Source organism: Macroventuria anomochaeta, assembly GCF_010093625.1.
Source record: "Macroventuria anomochaeta strain CBS 525.71 unplaced genomic scaffold BU25scaffold_7, whole genome shotgun sequence".
Lineage (NCBI taxonomy): Eukaryota > Fungi > Ascomycota > Dothideomycetes > Pleosporales > Didymellaceae > Macroventuria > Macroventuria anomochaeta.
This window is the reverse complement of record NW_022985368.1, coordinates 388,496-411,632: the sequence shown is the minus strand read 5'-3', so window position 1 is coordinate 411,632 and position 23,137 is coordinate 388,496. Positions and strand designations below refer to the sequence as shown.

At 53.3% G+C, this 23,137-nt stretch overlaps 9 protein-coding genes across 9 annotated transcripts; 3 read left to right on the top strand and 6 right to left on the bottom strand.

Annotated features, from left to right (window-relative positions):
* Nucleotides 1-1,830: 1,830 nt before the first annotated feature.
* Nucleotides 1,831-4,303, bottom strand: BU25DRAFT_408324 (DUF803-domain-containing protein). The gene has a single exon (XM_033705783.1). It carries the CDS (start codon nucleotides 4,100-4,102, stop codon nucleotides 1,982-1,984), a length of 2,121 nt encoding a protein of 706 aa, XP_033564559.1. The 5' UTR covers nucleotides 4,103-4,303; the 3' UTR covers nucleotides 1,831-1,981.
* A 347-nt stretch (nucleotides 4,304-4,650) lies between these two features.
* On the bottom strand, nucleotides 4,651-6,818 carry BU25DRAFT_408323 (carbohydrate-binding module family 48 protein). Its single transcript, XM_033705782.1, has 3 exons — nucleotides 5,797-6,818; nucleotides 4,967-5,579; nucleotides 4,651-4,915 (listed from the first exon to the last, which is right to left on the bottom strand). The coding sequence occupies exons 1-3, from the start codon at nucleotides 6,756-6,758 to the stop codon at nucleotides 4,862-4,864; spliced, it is 1,629 nt and encodes a 542-aa protein (XP_033564558.1). The 5' UTR covers nucleotides 6,759-6,818; the 3' UTR covers nucleotides 4,651-4,861.
* A 194-nt stretch (nucleotides 6,819-7,012) lies between these two features.
* Nucleotides 7,013-7,959, top strand: BU25DRAFT_256988 (uncharacterized protein). Its single transcript, XM_033701676.1, has 2 exons — nucleotides 7,013-7,382; nucleotides 7,434-7,959. Exons 1-2 carry the CDS (start codon nucleotides 7,146-7,148, stop codon nucleotides 7,722-7,724), a joined length of 528 nt encoding a protein of 175 aa, XP_033564557.1. The 5' UTR covers nucleotides 7,013-7,145; the 3' UTR covers nucleotides 7,725-7,959.
* Nucleotides 7,960-8,092: 133 nt separating this feature from the next.
* On the bottom strand, nucleotides 8,093-9,180 carry BU25DRAFT_335195 (uncharacterized protein; the record flags this gene model as incomplete). The annotated part of the gene is made up of 4 exons (XM_033702579.1): nucleotides 8,093-8,169; nucleotides 8,220-8,767; nucleotides 8,853-9,057; nucleotides 9,105-9,180. Coding segments are annotated over 4 exons (906 nt in total), but the record flags the coding sequence as incomplete, so codon positions are not given.
* Nucleotides 9,181-10,805: 1,625 nt separating this feature from the next.
* Nucleotides 10,806-11,902, top strand: BU25DRAFT_419366 (glycosyltransferase family 32 protein; the record flags this gene model as incomplete). Its single annotated transcript, XM_033707933.1, has 3 exons — nucleotides 10,806-11,084; nucleotides 11,134-11,289; nucleotides 11,339-11,902. The coding sequence occupies 3 exons, from the start codon at nucleotides 10,806-10,808 to the stop codon at nucleotides 11,900-11,902; spliced, it is 999 nt and encodes a 332-aa protein (XP_033564555.1).
* Nucleotides 11,903-12,805: 903 nt separating this feature from the next.
* Nucleotides 12,806-15,272, bottom strand: BU25DRAFT_408316 (siderochrome-iron transporter-like protein Sit1). The gene is made up of 8 exons (XM_033705781.1): nucleotides 14,837-15,272; nucleotides 14,749-14,783; nucleotides 14,673-14,691; nucleotides 14,562-14,618; nucleotides 14,439-14,503; nucleotides 14,281-14,385; nucleotides 13,952-14,233; nucleotides 12,806-13,898 (listed from the first exon to the last, which is right to left on the bottom strand). Exons 1-8 carry the CDS (start codon nucleotides 15,114-15,116, stop codon nucleotides 12,963-12,965), a joined length of 1,779 nt encoding a protein of 592 aa, XP_033564554.1. The 5' UTR covers nucleotides 15,117-15,272; the 3' UTR covers nucleotides 12,806-12,962.
* A 754-nt stretch (nucleotides 15,273-16,026) lies between these two features.
* BU25DRAFT_446601 (uncharacterized protein) lies at nucleotides 16,027-16,972 on the bottom strand. Its single transcript, XM_033709497.1, has 2 exons — nucleotides 16,769-16,972; nucleotides 16,027-16,697 (listed from the first exon to the last, which is right to left on the bottom strand). The coding sequence occupies exons 1-2, from the start codon at nucleotides 16,919-16,921 to the stop codon at nucleotides 16,344-16,346; spliced, it is 507 nt and encodes a 168-aa protein (XP_033564553.1). The 5' UTR covers nucleotides 16,922-16,972; the 3' UTR covers nucleotides 16,027-16,343.
* Nucleotides 16,973-18,942: 1,970 nt separating this feature from the next.
* Nucleotides 18,943-21,183, bottom strand: BU25DRAFT_362508 (P-loop containing nucleoside triphosphate hydrolase protein). Its single transcript, XM_033703740.1, has 2 exons — nucleotides 20,977-21,183; nucleotides 18,943-20,922 (listed from the first exon to the last, which is right to left on the bottom strand). Exons 1-2 carry the CDS (start codon nucleotides 21,118-21,120, stop codon nucleotides 19,063-19,065), a joined length of 2,004 nt encoding a protein of 667 aa, XP_033564552.1. The 5' UTR covers nucleotides 21,121-21,183; the 3' UTR covers nucleotides 18,943-19,062.
* Nucleotides 21,184-21,304: 121 nt separating this feature from the next.
* On the top strand, nucleotides 21,305-23,095 carry BU25DRAFT_362507 (Low temperature viability protein). Its single transcript, XM_033703739.1, has 2 exons — nucleotides 21,305-21,378; nucleotides 21,466-23,095. Exons 1-2 carry the CDS (start codon nucleotides 21,359-21,361, stop codon nucleotides 22,958-22,960), a joined length of 1,515 nt encoding a protein of 504 aa, XP_033564551.1. The 5' UTR covers nucleotides 21,305-21,358; the 3' UTR covers nucleotides 22,961-23,095.
* The last annotated feature ends 42 nt before the right edge of the window (nucleotides 23,096-23,137 follow it).

Genomic DNA, 23,137 nt, shown 5'->3' with positions numbered 1-23,137 from the left:
ACAATCATACCTTTCCACGATCCGACGCTGCATCTTACCATCGAGAAATTATATAGTTCAGGAATCCCTTCAAAAACCCCACATTGAGAGACAACACCATCCAAAACACCATGATGTAACGTTCCTTCGAGACAGAATAAACGCAGAGAAAGAAAGCATCGGCGACGACAATAGCATACTGTACATTTGCACGGGGGGGGGGGGTCTTATCATACCTGCGATCAAGAGACACCGACGACAACGTTGCCCTACAAGTAGAAGTAGTCATCTCACTGCCAGCGTAATACGGCTCAAACATGAACCTCCTTCTGTTAGTCATCCGAAACTACACCATGAAATAGGATGAATTTCAAACCACCCTGAACGATCAGCGCAACCTTCACCTTTTCACCACACCGTCAATCCCTCAATACCACAGGCAGCACCATCAAGATACTGACTGCCTCCGACCTACCACATCCAAGCTCTCAATAGTTCGATCCTCCACGTACCGCCCTTATGGAGCACTCGCATCCACATCGCTTCAACATGCCTACTTGCCCATCGATTCGAACACTACACTTCTATGTGGCTGACAGAAAAGCGTCCACTACCACAGCACTTCAATAGTCAACCGGCAAAGCTACTGGAATCCTCCAAGGGGGACATCTCCGTCATGGTTTGGACGAAAGACTCAGGCACGATGAGATTAGCGATGGTGATGATATTTGAAATTCACATTTTTGGATGAAAATGCCTAATAGGGAAAATATGCAGAATATGCACCAGAGCCTCACAGTTTTTCGAGACAGTTGAACGGGAAGAAAGCCAAGAATGGACGCGCAGACGTGGATGATATGTGTCAGCACCACACTGTCAGGACGCTTATGCACTCGCATGCGCTCACATGTAGGTCTGCACATTATTCCACCACTCAATTCGATCCTCATGACCGCCTCACTTGACTTCTTTCTCCTCTTCCATGGATCTCGCCTTTCAATACATCTAATTACATAAACATCATCCAAACAAATGAATCAATACACACATCCGTCCCACCCTCGCCACAGCACCTTCCATCCCTCACACTGCCAGGCTTCCTCCCACTCTCTTATTTGTAATCACTTCCCATCCCAGGCCGCCGTCGTTCTGCCCAACATCCCTTAAACTCCTAAACTGCTCGTTCATTCACCATCTTACGCCCATCTGTTTAAGCTCAGCTCACACCCATAAACCCCTACCAACTCTTCACATCCTGTTGAAGTGAGTGGATTGTGTTGATTGATCTTAAGCGCTATTGGCTAGAATCGATCGAGACTATATAGTAGAAGGGGATAGCAGTGAAGGGTTGGGGAAGCAAACCGAGCTAACCGAATGAGCCGGACAATAAGTGCAGCGGACCGTTAGCAAACACTGCAACGGACCGCTAGCAAATAGATGGCGATCGGTGGATATCTTCACTCCCTCCGACACATCCATACCAGTTCATCGTCTCCCAACTCCACACTGGTAGTCTCAGCAGCCGTCGTCCAACGCACTCATATACTCCCATTCGCAGCCCCAAGGATCAGCAGTGCGTCCCAATTTTTCAACGCGTATTTAGACTTAATCACTTTGAGTTATGGGTACTGAGCCATCTCTTGTCAAATGCACGATGATGGGACGGTGTATCATGGGAAGCAGTGGGGTTGGAATCGGAGAACAAGCACGAGAGGGGTATTAGGGAGGGGATGTGGAGTGGAGATTGTGTGTGAAGCACGTGGAAAGGGGCTTGGAGTTCTCTGAGTGATCAGTCTCCGAACAGTCGATACTGATCTCGACCGGGAGGAAGGGCAATGGGTGACGACACGATTTCGCAGAAGAAATTATAAATCTATTCACTAGCCACACTCATCGATTATGCCTCTAAAAGCCTGAAAGATCGCAAGCTATGCAACACAAGACAAAGGCAGTAACAACTCGGCCCTTTAGCCCTTCCAACATTTCTTGTTCCTTACGATCGTCACCTCTCCCCACTCCCCTCGCCACCCTCTCTCTGCAGCCCCTGCTCACCATCAACATCCTCTCTACTACTCTGCCCCCTCAGCCCCCTCCAGAGCTCATCCAGCGTGCCACTCATCCCGCGTCCCCTCCCACCAGGCCTCTCACTCCCCCTCTCAGCGCCAACGCCTTGTGTGCTTCGTCTGCTGAGCGGCTCGCCAAACATATCATCCGAGGTCTCCGTGCTCCCCAGACCGAGGACGCTCTGCCGTCGGCCCTCGCCGTTGCTCTCACCTGCACGCATGCGTACGCTTCCGCCACGCTTCAGATCCTGCACCAAAGCGCTCAGAGACGTAGATAAAGGCGAAGCGAGTAGCGGCCCCGGAATCGAGCCGCGCTGCCGCTCATTCGTGCGCAAGCGTCGTAACCCAGGATCAAGGTTCGATTGCGACGTCCCTGGCGTGGAGGGCAGTTCGTCGTGGCTTTTGCCGCGCGTGGGCGTGCGTGGCATTGGGGTGCTGGCTAGCGTTGGCTCAGACGGCGTAGCTGCTAGGTTCGAGGTGGGGTTCGAGGGCGGAGGTGTTGCTTCACTCGGCAATACGGGCGTGGAGGTGTGTCTGCTGATTGAGGGCTTGGGGCTTGAGGTGTTGCGGTCGGGAGGCTGGGACCACGGGTTTTGTATCAAGGAGTCGAGCGCTTCCGAGGTGTATGTTCGGCGCGGCGGGGTGGAGGGGTCGGGGGTGCTGAGTTTGATGATTGGTGTTGTTGGGCGGGTTTCGTCTTGGTAGAGAGGGTTGATTTCGAGGATGTCGAGAGGTGGGGACGCCGGGCGGATTGTAGAGGAGGATGAATGGCTGGAGCTCGTGCTATCGATTGAGTCGCGATATCGGTCGCCGTGGAGATTGATCGCTTCTCCTGATTCAGGTTCGCGGTCGTCTTCATCGTCCTCGTCATCGTCAACGTGTCTGCGTGGCCGGCCGCTGGTAATGAGCCAGACGCCTGAGAACGTGAGGGCGCAACCGCCGACGAATTTTCCTGCGTCGTCGCCGGACGTGCGCTCGAAGTCGCGGTACAAGATGGCAGATCCAAGGATGACTGATAGGGTGAACATGACGAACTGGACCGGGATAACCTGCGTAGCGTCGAATCGTTGCAACGCCCGGTTGATGTACTTGATCTGCATGACCGCCGTACCAACCAGAATCGCAACCAGGAGGTAAAACACCGGGAACGTGATAACGCGCCAAAGCGTGTATGAGAGCAGCGACGCAACGCCCTTTGTCGACAGAGCCGTGAAGCCACCAAACAGCCCAACAAGCCCCAGATCGATCAAGATGTTCTTCTGTCCGTACCGATTACTGGCAATCATCAAGATAACAATAACACCGATGGTAATCCCCAGATACGTCTCAAACTCCCACCTCTTAATCAACTTCCAAATCTCATCCGGCCCGAGCTTTGGATTGTTATCGCTCGCAGACAGCACAACCGTGACCGCGCCGCCCACCGCAACGATGACGCCTGCAGCATCGCGCCAGCGGAACCGCTCCTTCAGCATGAACGGCGCGATGATGCAGTTCGAAATCAGCGCCACGACACCGAGCGGGCTCACAATCGACGCGGGTGCGAACCCATACGCGAGGAAATTCCCGGCCTCGCCAATGGTCATGAGGATGATGCCGAGCCACCAGTATGTGGATTTGAGGTAGGATTTCTGCTTGAACGCGCCCTCGTCCGTACCCGCCCTTTCAACACCCCTTGGACTCCCCTCGTCCGCATTATCCGGGAGGAGAGGATCTTCTTCTGTGCTCTGCCTCCCATTCCCCTGGCTTCCGCCGCTGCGTTTCCTTCCCTCCTCATCCTCAGCCAATCGTGCTAAACTCGCTCCACTCTTATTCCGCCTCTTCCGCTGCTTCTCTTTCTCCTGCCACTCCCTGTCCAGCTTAATATGCGCATACCGCTGCATATTCAGCGCGAAGGAGATCAGCACGTTGCCGACGATAGCGGTGACGATGCCGATAAGACTGCTCCAGTTCTCGTCGTACCGCCCAGCCTGCCCGAGGTGCCGCATGAAGCCATTGTGTGCGTAAACGGGTGGGATTGTTGGCGTCGCGCTGCGAGATTGCGATGCTGGGAGGAACATTGTGGTCGTGAGCGTTCCGGCGCGCAGCGGGAGTTGGGATGCAAGGGCTGCCTGAAGCCGAGCGCCGCAAGGCCTATCTTGCGCAGCGAAGATGTCGTCTCAAGGATAGTGAAGCGTAAGTATGTAGCTATTAGAAACTACACCAACGAAGACTGAAAGGCGACATGATACACGCGCTTGTCCTTCCTCCAAGAAAGTGGCAGAGCAACGCTACATTGCCCTATGCCGCGTTGGCTGACAGGGTTCCTGCGGCGATCTGACGAAACGTCCCGCGCTAGCCTGCGGTACTGTCACCGTGCAGCAGAGCTTGTCCAGACGTGCGCCTCATGAGCTGCACATTTCGACTACGATCAAAATTGACGCGTTTGTAAGGAGACAAATATAAGTCCCTGCCCACTTAAGACCTTCTTCATTTGATGGGAAGTCGTTGTTGACCTATTCAGATATGCTTGTGTTGCACTGTCACATGCATGCTCGGTCCAACGAGTACCAGGACCCCCAAGTAACAAGACCAGTTCCTTCACTCGATCTGTGTCGAATGATTGATGTAAGCAAAACCCTCTTCATTGCATGGGACTCGACTGCCTACTTGACTCTTGAACTTTTGCCAATGCTCTATGTATGCCGTCCCAGATTTCCTTCCATCCAGAGCTGGGGTATTTCGTGAAACTCATCGATATCGTACCATAACGCTAAAACACCAAACCTGCCCAAAGCAGGTGCGAGAATGCTATACCTACCGTAACCTGTGCCGAAGCATCAGTATATCTCTCCATGCTCTTCCTTCGGTTTGTACATGATCGTCGTAAGGAACTAGCTAAAGTCAGTGGTGTGTTCTAACATCATGGCGCATATCCAACGTACCTTCTGCTTGTATCTCGTCGTCGCACTGGTAGCCAGAATGTTGTCCTTGATACTGCTCGTCGCCAGATGGTTCAGCACCGTGTGGTTCGGCATGATCAGCACACTGCTGTCATCCTTCATTGGCGTGGTTCCATTCAGAATGCTCTTGCTCAAGAACATGGGTAGACTCGGTGGCGTAGGCAGATTGCTTGCTGCGGCATTTGCACGGGCAAATCTTGATGACTCTTCGGGCGCATCAAGGTCGAGCAGGTAGGCCGGGATCTTGGAGTGGTATCTCTTTTCCGGCTCGGGGAGCTTGGTGTTGGGGATTTCGGCGGTCGGAGGCTTGACGAGAGGGACTTCAGGGGAGGGAGGGTCCTGCGGTGGTTGTGTCGCAGACTGTTCTTCTGAGGGTGCTGATGTGTCTGTAGGCTTGTCCGCAGCTGGTGCTTGCTGGTTGTTGATATCGTCGTAAGAGACTTCGAGGTAGTTGACCAGGATGTTTGTGTAGTCGACGGCTGTTGGCAGCTTATCCGAAATCATCATGTCGTTATCCACAATGAACATGAGATGGTGGGTGCCCGGGTGGATCGGGACATGTGCAGAGAGAACATTCTCCTTCTTGCTGGGACCACTAGATAAGGAATATTGTCAGCCTCGACGGCGTGCAGTGTAACGCTCAACAGCAGGCAAAAACGCATTGACTAGTGGATAGAGTTTGGGGACTGCAATGTCGACGAAGTGATCGTTGCCTGATTGACCATGTCTCAGGCTGCTGTTTGAGACATGCGCCACACGGGTAGACGCAGAACGTTTTGCAAGGCATTGAGGAAGCAAACATTTCCACTTACTTCTTGTGCAGCCTGTATTTCCGGTTCCACCCTGCAAATGTTCCTGTCACATACACCCTGTCACCATCACCCTCCCATTCGATCAATGTTGGCACCGTTGGGCGATCTGGAGTGGGCACCTTGAACTCTTCGCCAAGATCATCATCGTCGGCCGTGGTGCTGCTGAGCATCGACGTGCGGCGTGGCAGGGCACCCTCGACCTCGCCATGATCAAGTGATTCCGGGAGATCGGTGGATGATATTATGGGTGAGCCAGGCGTATGGACCTCCTCTTCAATAGGCAATGGTAGACGTGGTGGACGGCTGAAGTGCGAAGAGGGCACAATGTAGTCCTGGGAAGCATCGGCAGGCTCGAGCGACCCCGCAATGGCCTGCTCTGTTCTGCTGCTCTGCGGGGCTTCGATTGGAATCGCGTGTACTTCGCTAGGTGGTGGTGTCGATGAGAAGGTAGCTGGCGGCGCCGGCTGGACTGTCTGAGGTGGTGTGATGGTTGCGGGCGGCGGTGGAGGTGCTGCGCTCGAGGGCGCGGGCTGCGGCGTAGACTGGCGATTCAGCTTCTCCTGCCTCTCCTGCCTCTCCTCCCTCTCCCTCTCTTTCTTCTGGCTGCTCTGCTCGTTGCCCATTTTGTCGGAGCTGCCCTCGCGCACAATGCTGCGGTCCTGGGCGGCGCGCAGCTGGCTGGTGACGTGGGCGGTGGTGTTGGCCTGTGTGCTCGCGCGACCCCGCTCAACGCCGCGGGCGCTCTCAAAGCTCGCGGAGGGAGGGGCTATCTGCGCGGCCTTGATCGTGTGCTGAATGCTCTCACGCCTGCCAGTGCGGTATCCAGGATGTGGCGGGTGGTGACTGCTGGAGCTGCCTAGGTGGGAGTGCGCATGTGACGCATGTTGATTGCTCGAGCCAACGGGCGACTGCGGTTGCGAGGACGCCGGCGTCGACCGCGAGCTCGAGTGCTGGTTCCCCATGGCCGCGACCAGATCCGGCGATGCAGCGAACTCTGGTTCCCGTACGCTTCTTATGGGGACACCGGTAGGCGGCAGGACGTCAAAACTAGCTCTCCACGATCGCCCCGTCTCAGGATGCATGCGGCGGGACACGCCAGGGACTGGGATTTACATAGCGCTTGCAGCTGTCCATCGCCGATACTCCGCACGAGCCACAGCAGCATCGTGCCGCCGTGTTGTGCGCATTGCGAGGTTGTCTTTCACTTCATCAATCGCACTTTCGATATGTTCAGGTGCTAAGACGAGACGCGTTTGTTTGGATTGCTGCATACATACACGTCATAATGAACGCGTTGTAGCTTCATCTGTCACTTCTCACTTTCCTGACCACGTACACGCGTCTGCAACATGGATAAAGCGCTCGTTAACTTCCTTACTGTCGTGCAACTGGTCTGGTGGCCCCTCAGGAAGCTCACCAATGCTATTCGATTCATTGTGTCGCCAGTACTGCACGCAGTAGTCTTCATCTTATCGCCAATATGGATAGTGGGTAGCTTTATGCTCCTCCCCTTTATACATCTTGCCAAGGGGTTGTTTCATATCATCACGTTACCATTGCAGGTGAAATGGCTGGAACGAATCGAGGTATGTTCATTAGTGACTATAGGAGAGACGGTATAGCGCTAAGACAATCAGACACTCTACATCTATCTTGGAACCGCCGGCCTCATAGGTTGCATGACTGGCGCCGTCCTCTACTTCATCTTCAAGTTCTTGTCATCGTCCCTTAGCATTGATGCTACCTCAAGAGTCAAACCACGTAAAGGCCGCACAACTGCAGAATTCAGGTCTGCCCGCCGCGAGAAGCAGGATCGGATCTTGGCCTCAATGCCTCCCACTCAAGTCGTATTGGACAAGGCGTCCAGACGCCGTAGGCATGGCCTGTTGTCGCAAACGATCGTCGAAGAGGAGGATTCAGATTTCTAAGAGCATCAGGTAGTGGTGCAGTACTTGAGCGTACAGGAGCTGTAGGGGCAGGATGGGCTCTGGAGCCCATAATCTCAAGGTCATCGTAATAGGGCAGTGACCTCGAGTTTGTGATTGGTACAGCAGGAACTCTTGCAGGGCACATGAATTCCACTGGCTTTGGCTCGTTGCGACCTTGAGGGTCCTCAGATAACATATTGCAGAAAGAGATGGTCGAAGAAATGTTTGATCCTGCCATTTCTTTCGATCTGACCGTATTGGAACGGCGTACTAGAGGCGGCGCGGGTTGGTGATGCGAGTTGCTCGGTCTGTGAATCATTTAGCATTGGGCTCACCCCGGTCGATGTGCGAGGGAGAGGGTATGTAACTTACTCAGCAGATAGTTTCTCCTCCGCCTCTTTAGAACCAACTGTCAGCCAGTGGAAAACACCTACTGTCCAGACGACTGCAGCAATGATCAGCTATGCTATCAACGACCAGGAACAGCAGGCGAACCGTCGAAAGTGCAGGTAGTCAAGCATACCCAGCCAAGCTCTCGCCCCTCCATTGCAGTCAAGGCTGCCATGTTGCCGACCGTAGGGATCATCACAAGGATTGACCCGATGAGAGTTCTCAGTAGAAGCTTTTCAATCTTCTTGACCATTAGTTGATTGCTGTGGTTGGCTTGGATGAGACTAGTCCTGGATTTGGAATGACTGCACATATTTCCAAAGCATGTGGCAAAGCGACTCGCAGGAAAACCTTTGCTCGGGAGCTTTCCCGAACGGATCAGTGGACTCAGAAGATATACGAAGACGAGTGTCAGGAGGACATTGAGACCGACATCGTATGAGACTAGGGGTATTGTGGTGTATCGTGGAACGCCGATGCGGCAACGGCCATCGATTGGTGACATGTCAGCGACAGGGTTCATATAAGCCACCACGCCTATGGCCGTGAAGCCGGAAAATACTAGTATAAATCCAGTTACCCAGATCCAGTCGTGAGTCCTCTTCATGAACGGAACTCGGAGTGCACGTGCTCTCTCGATAAGAAAGAGGTACCTGCATGGATTCAGCATGAGCAGCAGCAGCAGCAGTACCCGTAGATTGTTCTACTAGGACGTGACTGGATGTGTTATGAACTCACATGACAACCTTGCTGAGTACGTAGAAACCAAGACAGAGGAAGAGTGCCACTCGACAGGTGCCCAGAGACACGAGACCGAGACCACTTTTGACGACTGCAGCGGAGAAGACAAAACACATAGAGACGAAGTAGAGAAGGAAGAGAAGGACGTGTGCCAGGCAGAGGTTTTTGACTTGTTTGCGATCAATCTGGCGTACTCGGTAACCTGACTTGCTGGTTACTTTTGGTCCAACAAGAAAGCGGATCTCCTACCAAGCATCCCAGCCAGTATGCTTATGCTGAGCATTGATATGACCGTATATGCTACACGTGAAGGATCCGGCTCACCCTAGGGGCCAGGGTTGGCTGGTGTGGGAGTGAATTTATCGTGAGTTTCCCTGAGGGTTGACGCATAAGAGGTAGCTGCTGCAACGAGCGAGAGCCATGCCAACCCAGTACCCATGGTATGTTGCATATCTTCGGCGTGAAACTTTTTTCTGAGCTAGGCAGGAGCAAGGTCGGATAAGAGCATAATACTAGGTGGTGTGGGGAAGGGGAAGCAAGGAAATCATATGATGTCCGGTGCGGATGGCTTCCATCTGCTTGATGATGTGTAAGATAGGAAAGGAGCAAATTTTGAATAACCGCACCTGTCGTTCCTGTGGGCGCCAAGGAGCTCAGGCCTCTTGCAAGTCGAGTGAGGCAGGTGTGAATCTGAGGCACACCTCAACCTTCAAAAGACGGTTCGCAAATCTGAGCAAGACAAACGAACGCTTAGCGAGACCCTTAGTTGAGTGAGGTAAAATATTCGAAGGAAGAGAGACAGAATGAACTGAACTTGCTCGAGACATGTAGAGAACTTGACAACCGGAACCAAGTTCCTCAGAACGAAGCGCGGAATCGATGAGGCAGTCTGAGATTACTTGACAATGACATGAGCGCGCAAACCAGCGTTAGGGTCTTGATGTGCAAGGCTGCTGTCTGCACGGCCATGATCGAGAATTCAGTAAGTGCACGTGGTTTCGAAAGCAAGGGCTTCCTCAGGAATGCTTCCCTGCCATAAGGTGACATTTTCGTAAGTTTCTAGAATACCTGTCTGTACACTTGAGGCTCAGCCAGCCGCCTCACATCTTTGCTCAGTCATCTTCTGGTGTCTTCGTGGCCGTCGCCTTCAACCTTCACGACGCCATGATCTAAAAACCTCGCTTTGTGTTGTTCCGTCCCGCGACCTTGAGACGTCAAAAGAGGCACGCGTAGCGGATGACGTACACATTGCCTGGTGGCTGTCCAGCGCCGAAGAAGTGTTTTACCGTCTTGAGCCCGGCGGCGTGGACCAGTAGTTGCGAAAGCGAAGCGGCAGTTGATGTAGCGTGCTGCAGGAGATCGTCATAGGCGGAGCAAATTCCACAGCAACACAGCCCCAAACTCGCAACGGGCTCCAAATTTAGACCTTGCTGCGAGAGTGAGGTGAGATGAGGCGAGCGCACGTGTATTTGCAGTACAGGTAGAAGAGTACAAGATATCAGAGACGTTAGCAAGAAAGCCTCGTATAGCAGCGTATCCCGTAGGCCAGAGGCCTGAGCGCGTCTATCGTGAAAAGTTCAGACCACCATCCCGCGTTTTGGCTTGTTAAAGTGGACTGGGAGAATTTCGATTGGTTACCAGGGCCCACTTATCCCTTGGCGGCCAGGGTCCTTGGAGTCGCAAGCGAGATTGTTGGTGCAGCAGCTAGCATAGCCACCAACACCGGTCTTGTCTCGCGCATCTGTCTTTCACGCCTCTTCTTCTCTGCCTCGACCCGCCAAGTCCACGAGACACGAGACTCTGAGACGTCACCTCTGCTTCATGAATGCTTGACCCGCAGCGCTTCTTACACCAGCATCTCTATCCGGCGCACGCGACTCTCGACACCGCCCGGGTTACGCCAAGACACACCAAGAAAAAGAAGTTCTCAGAAGAGCAGCAACCGTCACCATGAGGAGAGGCGTCACTATATTTATTCTTGTCACCGTTGTCGTTCTCGGCTTCGCAGTGCACAGCGTCTGGACATTGCTCGGTCTACTGGTTGCGACTGGTCGCGATGATGCCATTCTGCGCGGCGAGCTTCCTGCCCCCAACTCGAGCGCAGGCAGCGACCGCGAGCAATTGGTCCCCAAGATTATCCACCAGACGTACATCAACGAGAGCATTCCAGCGCATTGGAAGGGTCCCCAGCAAAGCTGTATTGACCTGCACCCGGACTACGAGTACAAGGTATGGCCAAAACAAATACAATAGTCGACGAAGGTACTAATGTCACCAGCTTTGGACCGACAAGAAGGCCCGCGAGTTCATCGCCGACGAGTACCCGTGGTTCCTCGAGACATTCGACGGCTACCCTTACCCCATCCAGCGTGCCGACACAATTCGATACTTCGTGCTGCACCACTTTGGTGGAATTTACATTGACTTGGACGATGTACGTAGAATCTGCGACAGATTGATTGTATGCGGCTAACAAACCTCAGGGATGCAACCGCAGCCTTGACCCTCTTCTCGCCTACCCAGCCTGGGTTCGCCGCACCATCCCCACCGGTATCTCCAACGATGTTATGGGCGCAGTCCCCCGCCACCCATTCTTCCTCAAGGCTATCGATTCCCTGACCGACTACAACCGTCGCTGGCCACTCCCATACATTACAGTCATGGCATCGACCGGTCCTCTCTACCTCAGTCTCGTCTGGCGCCACTACATGAACCAGAGCCCTGAAGGCGCCGACCGCCTCCGCATCCTCTTCCCGGACGAGTACAACAACCACGCCTGGAGCTTCTTCACCCACCACTTGGGCAACAGCTGGCACAGGACCGACGTCAAGGTCATTTTCTGGCTGGGCAACCACTGGATCTTCGTGACTCTTGTCGGGTTCACGGTTGGTTTCACCCTGCTCGGGTTGCTGTACAAGGTCTTCTTCCTGAACAAGGGATTCAAACAGCCTGGCTCGCCTAGACTCCGATCTGCATACGCACGACTACCTTTCTACCGCCGCATAAGCCAGAAGGACGTCGAGTTGGACGACCGACACGAGGTCTAAGCGAGGCTTTGTAGCCGCCATATCCCTTCAACCGTACGATGTTTAATGAGCGCATTGTCTATAACCCTACCTTGCATACCCCCGGCGCATATAATATCCTTACGACTGCATTGCATTTTTCGACTCTTCAAACCCCATTCTTCTGCTTCTGGCGCATGTCACTATTTTGCTACACCATTTAACTGTTTTCCCACGTTCGGCGGACGCAAGTACGATCCGGTGGCGTTGTCAAGTTCCATTCGAAAAGCAAGATTAGAAAGGCGTTATTCAGCCAGATAGAGAAGACTCTTCAGCGTTCGCAAGTTTCTGGACAGCCAACATCGGAGCATAGAGGACCGGAGGATGTTCAAATACCGCAAGCTATAGACGCAGAGCTAGACGCGCCTCTACACCAGAGGGTATACGTCAGAATGATATATATTCACCCAACACCCAGTGCTCCCCAACACCACTTATATTGAAGCGCTATGAACAACAGTCAGCATGTGCAATGAACATTCCCGACAACATCATGGTCCATTCCGAGCCGTTCCGTAACCCAGATCTCCATGTAACGCGGGCGCGATCGTACCTGCTTTTGTGGAGGAGCGGAGAGTCCCGCGGGGACGCACGTGGATGACATCCGTCACCTTCCGGTCAACCTGGTCTGGAACAATTACTGAAGAGAAGAACATCAGCCTTTATGCCTGAGGCTACATTCTTAGTGCAATCATGGTAAACCTACCTTCGACATCACAGCGCGTCATCGAGCCACTTGGCCACGGCTACCTATATGGCAAAATTCGTGAAGCTACTCCCGCAACTAATCACATGTGACACTACCATTTCAACTCTACACCTGATGAAGGCTTTTGGACTTGCGATACTTCCATGCTGAGGTCACGAACGAATGGATGTAAATGGGGATCTGATACCGTAATATTATCATTATGATCGTGCCAACTACCGAACAGCAGAGTTTACTTTTGTTATCAGTCAGGTACCGGTTCCTGCTGATTGTCCCTGAAACTACACCCTTGTTATCCTTCTCGTGAGCTCTTGCTCAACACATCCTGGCTGCTCACTGCTTCAACCACGCCCAAACGCCCTTACTCTGCGTCTCTAGAACCTCCTGCTCCTCGGCATGCTCTAGACTCTGCTCCTTACCCAGCTTGGGGTTGCGGATGACCAGCGAGAAGCCGATTAGGAGGACGGATAGACAGATACCGGCAATGCAGAGCAGACGCTGGACATGTCGATAAGCCTGAATCACAGCCTCTCGCTCCGGTGTACCCACTGGGTACGTCACAACGAAGTCGAAAGGATCGGCGTAGACTGCCGCAGCCAAAGGCGAGTTGCCAGTCTGGCGCAGCAGCTCCCCGGGAATCATATGTTGCCACATAGCGCCACTGACCGTGGCTCCCAACGCAGAGCCAATGTTGTATGTAGCAAGGTAGATACCCGTGACGATAGCGACATGCTCGTGTTTAGTCGCTGCTTGGATGCTGGCTTGTGCCGGGTAGGGAAACATGCCACCCGCGATACCGAGACAGATCTGTGCGCCAACGATGCCGGAGTGTGAGGCAGCGCCTGTGCCGCCACGGTAGTGGGTCAAGAGACCAAAGGCAACCATGAACAGGCAGGTGCCGAAGACGATGAAGGGCTTGAGGCGTCTGACGCGAAAGACCACCAATCCGAGGATGAGGCCGGTGATGACGGAACTGAAGCTGTAGAGCGAGGAGATTCGTGTCGCACTCTTGATGCTCTCGTTGAAAGACACAATAAGCACAGTGTAAAGAAAGTCGCCCTGCATGTACCAGGCGAAGTTCAGGGTGCACGCGATGCCGAGAGCGCCCCAGACTGCGCGGTCGGCGAGGAGGTGGAAAGGAAGCATGGGATGAGGCGCGCGGCGTTCCCAGATGACGAATACAGGGACGCAGAGGATGCCAATGACGAGAGGAGCGACGACCTTGGCTGTGCCCCATTGCGAAGAGGTACCGCCTGCGATTGTGAAGGGCTGGAGGTTGTCAGTATCTGACGGGCGGGTTGTGAGGTGGGGTGGATACTCACTGTGAGGATGCAGCCGAACACTGCGATGAGAAGGATGATTCCTGGTACGTCAAGCTGCCAGAAGAGTGCTGTTGCAAGGCGTTTGCCACCGTACACCTGATACGGAGTTTTGAATTTATCGAGAGCTCCGGCCTTTCTCGCCTTGTAGGATGACCATAACAAGGATGCAACCAAAGGCACAGCGCAGACAGTGTAGATGATAGCCCACATGCCCACGCCCCATCGCCAGGTTGTGGCAGTCAAGACCGCTTGACTAACGTCGCCGCCCACCCAGGTATTGATCTGAGGTCTGTCAGTGGTATGGACACGTCCCGAGGAACAGATCTTACCAGAAAGGGTATGGCCGGCACGTATGAGAAGAAGAGACGTGATCGAAGGGATGTGATATCGGCAATGATGATTTCGATGAGTACGATCATGGTAGTGTAGCCAACCTGTGTGCGGTTAGCATTTGTCTGTTATCATCAAGTCTAAGATTGGTGCATACCTGGTAGAACACCGCACCTGCCGCGAACGACTCTACGTTGTCGCTGACAGCTTCAATAACCGTTCCTACCACGATTAGTATCACTCGAAGACGCATCAGCAACATCATCAGAAATTGGCTTACCCAAGACGTAGAAGAAGATGGACACCAGGACAACTTCGACTCGTCCAAAGACATCGGCTGCGAACTGGTCAGAATGGTCCTACCATAGAATCGAAAAACAAGTGAGCATACCAATCTTCGCGGCCGTTGGCTGATATACAAGTCAGTCTCTCATCAACTACATATTAGGGTGGTTCGGAAAACGTACCTGAGCAGCGGCAGCAATCACACTTCGCAGCACACCTGAGCACAGCATTAACTAGGAAGCATTCAGGTACTCATGTTAGCAGACTGACCGATCGTGGCAAGCGTGGAATGCGTCTCAAAGCCAGCGGTTGCGTAAGGCTGGTATGTGCCGCGGAGAGTACCATCCAGGCCATAGGCGTAGGCCACTAGGAACAAGCCGAAGAAGATGAAGTAGCGGTTGATGAGTGAGGTATGAGCGTTGAGGGCTTCGATGCGAGCGACGCCGGGCGACTTGGTGTCACTCAAAGGTGCAGACTTCTCGGTTGGGGTGACGCTCTTTCTGTCGTTGTTCATCTGCTTGATGTGACCGTCTCCGGGAGAGGAAACCATCCTGGCAAATAGCCTGTCAGCTAGTGTAGTCGTAAGTGGGATGAAATGTCGTGAGGCTGCGCGCAAGGTAAGGTGGTGGAGCAAGACATGTACTTGTATGGTGAAGGTGAAGAAGCAGGTGATCTCCTGATGTGGAGCAGGCTTGTTGATTCCTTCCTGCCCAGGCTGTCAAAACACGAGGCAATCCGTACAACTACTGGAAAATGATCCCCAAAGCGGGGCAACTGGGGTTGCGTACCTTGGGAGTGGTCGAATTGCTTGCTGATTGATAAGATTAGATGCAAATTTGCAGGGACGTGGGGCGCCTTCCGCCCTTGGCAATCACCATTCGCCTGTTCTTGCTGCTTCTGGGTCGTTTCCTTCTAAGCGAAAGCTTGTTGAAAATGTCTTATCTTATTGCCGGAACTGACGGCCGCTGTGGAAGAATGATGCCCTTCACCACAATGTCTGGGAGGGGCTTTCATATTAATATAAAAACCCCGGACGCAAATAATCCTGGGGGGCATTAGGGAGGCTTTGTCCATCGCTGGTAGCTGCTAATGGTACACAAGACTACAGGTAATTTGATCCTGACAGACTGCTCTTTCTTTACGATTGAACACCTCCAGGCTTCACCATCAGATCGAGGGTCTGTGGCTACTACGTCCGAGCTCTTTCTACAACTTGAGAGAGGGGGTTATACTTAGTTTTACCTCACCGCCAGATTCTTCGGTTGAAGTGAAGACATCGCTACATCTACACACGAAGAGTTCTGCGAGGGGAGAACTGACAGAGATGTATTCTAATGAAGAAAGTAATCAGAAGACTGAACTGCGAAAAGGACTCGACCACTGACCATGCCATTGTGAATAGGGTAAAAGGCGTCGATGAGAAATTAAGCTGGGAGTATCAATCGTGCTTACTTGAAGGCCACACCAAGCCACCCACGTTGTAGACTATGGTGCAGCCGCAGAACTCACGCTCGACGAACGTGTGATATACTGAAGCTCGGTTCTGGACTCTACCTCAGTGCGCGACCAACTGCTTGTCCGTTCGCACTTGTTATGTATTGTGTGTAGATAACCGCCCCAGAACTTACGTAGTGTACCATGGATATAAAGCTGATGTTTATCAGACCCATGGCGATCTAAACAGTGAGCGATTAACATCGAAGGCAGCGCCAGCATATATCTTCAATGTACCAGCAAACATACTATCGTACCAGGATGGCTCTCGTCACGTTTGACATCAAGCGTGGGCCGATATGATCGTACATCCGTACCCCGCTAACAGTAAGATGATGGACAGATTTAAGAATAGGGTCGAAGAGTTCCACCACATTTGACGCCTGAAGCTTGGCACCCATCGTCCGTTGAGATCTTGCTTTGCGAGCTGGCGCCGGACTTTGTCTCCGGCCTCAGTCCTGCTACCACTGTTGTGCAACTCCAATCGCCGGAGAATGTAGTTTTGTTGAAGCACCTTGTGGATCAATACGAGCGAAAATATGAACGCAGGCCCGTAGAATGTCTTTACTGGCCAAGGGGAGGTAGAATAGATGGGCCAAGAGTATATGGCAGCTACGATACCAGCGATTAAGCAAGACTGTACTGTTCGTCAGCTATCTTGGGCAAACAAAAAGTACAACAGCTCAACGTGGAATGGGGCGAACTTACAGTCGTGGAAATAGCTGTCAGCTCAACGAGTTTACTTTCAGCAAGCTTGAAGGTGAAGTCATCTATCTCTTCGTCCGTGCCGTGAAACGCGTTTGGTGGGAGGAGAGGCCATGCTACGATGGACAGGTCGAGCAGCATGCGCACAAGACTCATAATGACGATGTATTGGGCAGTTCAGCCCTGTGCTGAAAAAGGCGATCAGTCAGAACAGGAAGTTTATAACTTCTTCGCGTAGAATACGGCTCCCTGTCTTGTTTTCTGGAGGCTTGTCGAGAGAAGTCACGGGACACTCGGCCGAAATTCCGATCACAATTGTGCGGCTGGCCGCAAGCACAGCCTCTGGAACTTGGTATTGCGATGCATACCCATGTTGGTGGTGTAGAGGTCCTGCACATTAGTCCTTCGAAAGCGGGACACTCTAATCGGCCCGACGGCCAAACGTACGATGGCGTCCAATGAGGGTAGAGATGGCAAGCCCACGGACTCTTGCTCAAGCCTCGCGTTCGTTTCAAGGCTGTGCCTACCAGGGCCACGTTGTGCAGGCGGTTCCTGAGCATCTCCCGTGGAGCTAACAACGCTTCCATGGTAAACAAGCTTTCCTTCTGCGGGAAGAAGCCACATGATATGTTGTGTTGATTAGATTGGAAACGCTTCCTTATCACAGGCTGCCCTTCAGGAAGGCAGTGTGCCTGATTCTGGCATGTTCTTCCTCGCACGAGCTTGGAATGATCTTGTGCGGTAGGAGTAGGGGTAGTGCTGAATGTAGAAGAGCCCGCTGCATGTTCAAGGCTGATTCTGTATCATGCTGGTACCTGCCCGCACTAGGTAGGATGTTTGCAATTAGTAAACCTCCCGCCTGTTGCACGTCAGTGTGTTTCTTGTGTTCATCCTACGTGTGCCATACCCGGGAACGATTTTCGACCTGTGTCCTAACCACTTGCTCAGCTTGTTGCTATGGATTCATTCAAGTCCACCTCGTCCAATGCCGCAGCCTTCCTGGTGTGCAGCGACCTGAGGAAGAACGAGCAGCCCGGCAATCGCCCATCTGCGGACCCCAACTTTTGTAACCACAGCAGCTGGTCTCGGATACCGATTCGTGGCCACTGGCAACTTGAATGCCATGGTCACATTTTCGAGATCGCAGCAGATGGTCCTTGGTACAATCGAACCTTGACCACCAAGTAGGGAGAAAGACGAGCGGACAAACGTGTACTTTTCTACAGATAAAAGGTCGGGGAGACACATTTGAGCGCTAAAGAGGTTGGCCAAGTCTGTAAGTGTTACCCTGCAACCGTACGTGTGTACGCCACCAACCTGTCTACAGTTCTGGATGCGGTGCACGACGGACCATACAATATTCTCCTTCGAAATCGCCAGACAACCACCAAAGAACTTGCCAAAAGAATCGTTACGAAGGAAAACGAACCCCCTTCGAAAAGCCATGGCGCTCATCGCAGGTCATGACATTTGTTTGCCGGAGCAACATTAGTCGGCGCGTTCTACATAAACGATGGGGCGCTGACAGCCACAAATACCCCTGGCCAAACCAGTAGCAAAATCCGGTGGGAGAACCTCTCTGGAGACGTCATAGGGATAATTGGCCAGGCATTCGCAGACAAAAGCAAGGGTAGCCCAGAAAAGTTGCAGAAATGGTGTACTGACATGTGGAATGTACTCGGACGACATATCCCTTCGCAATTTGGGACCTACTCCATAATTTGGATCCGAACATGTGGGCCACGATACTCCAAGCTCTCAACCTATGGCTTCATGACCGACAGGACACTGCATATTATTTCGTTGAAGCATGCATATACCTTTCAATCAACCCCTCCTGGCGCAAAAATATGTCTTTCTTGGGCCGCTGTGGTGGAGTTATCCTTGGTGGCTTCCTGGGATTGAATGCATTAGCTGCTTTCTTACCGGAGACATGGGAAGCTCTGAGTAGCTGGTGGAGCAAGCTCTGATCTTCAATCTTGTCCAACGAACGAAGGGTCAAATCCATGGAGCAGCTGGCCAAGCTGCAGAAGTCGATAGGAGTAGTAACAGTAAGGCTGCAGTAGGGCTGGAAAATACCGAGTATTGTGTGATAGCACACTGTGGTTCTGGTCGTGCTTGATCAGAGTTATCGCAGGTTTCTGTGCACAAATGAGGCATTCTTGCTTCGCAATCTTCAAATAGACTATCATGCAACATAAACAGACCCAGAACACCGACCATGCAATTGTGAGGCAGAACATTGCTCACTTATTCTTGTCCAGCCCTTGAAGTCCAACAAAGTCATACCCCGTCTCTTACTCATACTCGGATCGCACCTTCTTCGCCCTCCTCTTGTTCGCCTTGAAGTGCTTCTTGCTGTTCAGTCTCAGATCCGTTGGGTCAACGTCCATGTTGAGCGCAGTCATTTGCTTTAACTTCCTGCCGCTCAACTCCTTGCCCTGTTCGCTGTACTTGTAGTTGAAAGGCTTGTTGACATGTGCCATGCCCTGCCCAGGGCCGAAGAACTTCTTGTCCATGCGTTGCGACTTCTCACCTGTCTTGGGAGCAAGACTAAACTCATCATCATCCATCAGGGACTCGGCCTCGGCGGCTTCGGTGATACGCGCAAGACGTGCGCGGCGCTTCTCGGGCAGATGCGCAGCATCGTAGAGCTCACGGTTAAAATGCTTGGGGTCTATAGGCGGGTCCCTTGGAGGTGGGTGGCAGAAGAGCAGCTTGCCCTTCACGTAGTCCTTCAGGATGTAGCGGGCAGCTCGCGACTCGTCTGGCTGGCCAAGACCTTGTGTTTGGAAACCACGTGCAATGGCGTAAGCGCGCAGCACCTCGTCCGATGTAGGAACACCAGTGCCGCCTTCTTCGAGCGGGCGTACCTCCATCTTCATACCGTAAATAGCCTCAAGGAAGGGCTGTGGAATGCGCTGTGCAACAAGGCCACCAGGTCCGGTGTATTCTCGCAGTTGATCGATGGGAAGAACACCAGCACAAACGAGCTCAGCCTTGGTAGCTGCGAAACTAGGGAACACGAGACCAGGACAGTCGCAAAGGACGACCTTTTCGCTGAGATGGATGGTCTGGAAGTGCTTCGTCTTTCCGGGTGTGGCTGAGACCGACACCTTCTTTGCGCCGATAAGGGCGTTGATAGTGGACGATTTACCAACGTTGGGGTAACCGACCAGACCAATGGAAGTCTTGCGAGGCTGACCGTCAGGTCCAGTATCGATCTCGGGGGCATGTGCAAGGAAGAGCGCCTCAAGTTCGTCGGTTGTCAATATCCGGGTTCGTTCGTCGCCGTCCGCCAGCTGGATGCCCTCGCCAGGAGTATCGACTGTCTCCTCCTTCTCTTCTTGCTTGTCTTGCAAATCAATCTTCTTGGCCTCTTTCGCGAGACCGTCGTCCTCGGATTCGACATCTTCCTCGTCTTCCTCCTCGTCTTCCTGTTCCTGTTCCTCTTCCTCTTCTTCTTCCGAATCCTCCTGCGACTCAGCACCCTCTTCTGCGAGTTCCCTTGCCTCGTTCATTTCCTTAGCCAACTCAGCCGAGAAGAACTTGTAGTTGACGCCAGTCTCCTCAAAGTAGTCAGCCCAGGCTGTACGCTGCTCCAGTGTCATCATGTCCGCCTTGTTGACCAGCAACAAGTTGTTCTTCTTGGGGTCGACCTCCTTGACATAGACTTCCAGATCCTCGGATCTGAACAAGAGCGGGTTTCGCGCATCCACAATCTGAACAACCAGGTCTGATCTCTCAATGACACGCCATAGCTGCCTCCAAACCTCAAGGTTACGTTCGAACGGCGTTGTGAGCAGGTCGTTGTTCTCTGTCAGCTCGGCAAGACCGCGCCTCCACTGCAGCATGGCCTCCTTCTCGCGTGTGTCCAGTTGCTGTGGTGTGGTCTTCGAGTCCCACTTCGGTCGCCTCGGCACCGTCAGCTTGTGCCTGTTTTCCTTCTGTCTCTTGACGATGTTGCGCTCCTCAGTCGCAGACAACAGGTAAGGATTCTTCTGATCCTTGTGGATAATCTTGACGTTGTTCATCTTCTCTGCGGTGAAATCGGTGCCGGCGAGTTCTGCGGTCTCCAGGAACTCGTCGAGGTCGCCCTGCTCGGTGACGGAGCGCATCTTCACCCACGATGCCTCCTTCTTCTCGTTGGTGATGTACTGTACAGTGTCAGCAAATGCTCATACAGGCATGATCGCCCTGCCAGTGCTCACCTTCTCGCCGGTCTGGTGGTTTGTCCGCTCAATACCGCCTTGAAAGTTACCGCGGCGCATATCAGCACCCTTGCCCTTCCCGAACCTGTCGTTCATGAGACTGTTGCCCAGGCCGACGGCCTTCTTGGACTTTGCGAGCACCATCTTTGCGATTGTGCGTGGGTATCTCTGTGGTGTTGTTGGTGGCAGTCGTGTGCCTGTGAGGGGTGCGTTCGAGTTATCTGAATTTGCCCCGCGATGTCATCCACGGCTCCACTTTATTTTTCTCGCAGCCCACCGAGGGCCCTTTGTCAGCGTGCGTTCTCCCAACTGCTGTTCCGCCACCACTGGACTTTCTCTTGACTTTCACGAGACAGCCAAAAATAGCCCAAAATAGCCCAAAATGCCTCGTCGCAAGTTCATGTAAGCAACAGCAACAGCAACAGCAACAGCAACAGCAACAGCAACGTTCGAAACTTGGCCGCGGGCACCCCACTAACCCACACGCAGCGACAAGAAGACCGCGATCAACTACCGCCTTGTCCACCGCGCCCAGAACGATCCCCGAATCCACGATGACGATGCCCCACAGATGGTCTTCGCCGAGACCGCGGCGGCCAACTTGCGCGAAGGCGACGAGCCTGCTGGTAGTTCGCGCGCGTCGCAGTACTCGTCGGCTTCGCGCGCCTCACAGTTCTCTTCAGCAACCGGGCGGAGCAAGATCAAGTTAAGAGGAGACCTAGAGAACGAGTATGGGGATCGAGTACGAGACAACGAGGGCGAAGCCGCCAACTACGGCATCTTCTACGACGACAGCAAGTACGACTACATGCAGCACATGCGCGACCTCAACTCTGGCGGTGGAGACGCATACTTCATCGAGGCCAAAGACGACAAGAAGAAAGGGAAGGAGAAGTTCGACCTAGCAGATGCGCTGAAGAAGGCCTCGCTAGATGACAGGCAAAGCGATGCCGGCTACAGCATGAACAGCAGCATCAGCAACGTTAGCGATGTATTCGGCGAGGACATGGCACCCTCTGAATTCGTGCGGAAAACCACATACCAAGATCAGCAAAACATTCCCGATGCGCTCGCTGGATTCCAGCCAGACATGGACCCGCGCCTACGAGAGGTGCTTGAGGCGCTCGACGATGACGCCTACGTCGACGACGACGAAGACATTTTCGACTCCCTTCAACAAGACGGCTTCGAGCTGAACCAGCGCGAATTCGAAGCCGCTGGCCAATTCGACGCAGACCGCGACACACTGGACCGCTTCCTAGACGAAGACGACGAAGGCTGGGAATCAGACGACACTGTCCGCGCCTCCTCGCCCTTCCAGAAATCCAAGCCCGCACCGCCTCTTGGGTCAGGCGAGCTACCAGCACCAGATGAAGCGCCTCCGCTCGCAGATGCAGGGGACATGGCGTACATGGAGGAGTTCAAGAAGTTTAAGAACGACGTTAAAGCCAACAAAGCTCCCAAGCCTGTTGCGCCGAGCGACATGCAGTCGTCCATCATGACCGGCGCCTCCGCATTGACTGCTGGCGGACGAAGGAAGAAGCGCAAGGGCGCCTTAACAAGCACGAGCGGGTACTCCATGTCCTCATCCGCCTTGCACCGCACAGACGCTCTCTCCCTCCTCGACGAACGCTTCGAGAAAATCGAAGAAGAATACGCGGACGACGGATTCGACTTCCCCGACGACGCGTCCATGGTCTCTGGCATGTCGAAGATGTCCGGGTTGTCCAAGATGAGCGGGATGACGGGCGTGAGTCAGTGGAGCTCGAGTGAGGCGCCGCCGCTGAGGAGCGATTTTGACAACATTATGGATGATTTCCTGGGGAATCATATGACTGTCGGCAAGGCGGGGAGGCATGTGCGAAAGGGCAAGGTTGCGACGGGTATGGAGCAGCTTGATGAGGTTAGGAAGGGGTTGGGTAAGGCGAGGATGAGTGAGAGGGGGCAGGAAAGGTATGGAGCTCAGAAGGCGCAGTTCATCTAAGTGGTTGTTCTCGGATGTGGGATGGTTGTGTTGCATTTCCGGGCGTTTGAGGGATATCAAAAGATAGACATGATGGGACGGACATGATAGGACCATCTATACCCCCTGTTGAGGGTTCGTAGACATGAATGAATGACCCACTTCACATACGTACAAGTCTTGCGCAAGGCGTGACAG

Coding starts and splice junctions, on each gene's coding strand:
- BU25DRAFT_408324 (XM_033705783.1), bottom strand. CDS start 4,102: ATGTTCCTCCCAGCATCGCAATCTCGCAGCGCGACGCCAACAATCCCA.
- BU25DRAFT_408323 (XM_033705782.1), bottom strand. CDS start 6,758: ATGGGGAACCAGCACTCGAGCTCGCGGTCGACGCCGGCGTCCTCGCAA. Junction 5,580..5,796: donor AAATACAGGCTGCACAAGAA/GTAAGTGGAAAT, acceptor TTCCTTATCTAG/TGGTCCCAGCAAGAAGGAGA. Junction 4,916..4,966: donor CGACGAGATACAAGCAGAAG/GTACGTTGGATA, acceptor GACTTTAGCTAG/TTCCTTACGACGATCATGTA.
- BU25DRAFT_256988 (XM_033701676.1), top strand. CDS start 7,146: ATGGATAAAGCGCTCGTTAACTTCCTTACTGTCGTGCAACTGGTCTGG. Junction 7,383..7,433: donor AATGGCTGGAACGAATCGAG/GTATGTTCATTA, acceptor TAAGACAATCAG/ACACTCTACATCTATCTTGG.
- BU25DRAFT_408316 (XM_033705781.1), bottom strand. CDS start 15,116: ATGGTTTCCTCTCCCGGAGACGGTCACATCAAGCAGATGAACAACGAC. Junction 14,784..14,836: donor TTCCACGCTTGCCACGATCG/GTCAGTCTGCTA, acceptor TGCTGTGCTCAG/GTGTGCTGCGAAGTGTGATT. Junction 14,504..14,561: donor CATCTTCTTCTACGTCTTGG/GTAAGCCAATTT, acceptor TAATCGTGGTAG/GAACGGTTATTGAAGCTGTC.
- BU25DRAFT_446601 (XM_033709497.1), bottom strand. CDS start 16,921: ATGAGTCTTGTGCGCATGCTGCTCGACCTGTCCATCGTAGCATGGCCT. Junction 16,698..16,768: donor TGACAGCTATTTCCACGACT/GTAAGTTCGCCC, acceptor CGAACAGTACAG/TCTTGCTTAATCGCTGGTAT.
- BU25DRAFT_362508 (XM_033703740.1), bottom strand. CDS start 21,120: ATGGTGCTCGCAAAGTCCAAGAAGGCCGTCGGCCTGGGCAACAGTCTC. Junction 20,923..20,976: donor ACCACCAGACCGGCGAGAAG/GTGAGCACTGGC, acceptor GACACTGTACAG/TACATCACCAACGAGAAGAA.
- BU25DRAFT_362507 (XM_033703739.1), top strand. CDS start 21,359: ATGCCTCGTCGCAAGTTCAT. Junction 21,379..21,465: donor ATGCCTCGTCGCAAGTTCAT/GTAAGCAACAGC, acceptor ACCCACACGCAG/CGACAAGAAGACCGCGATCA.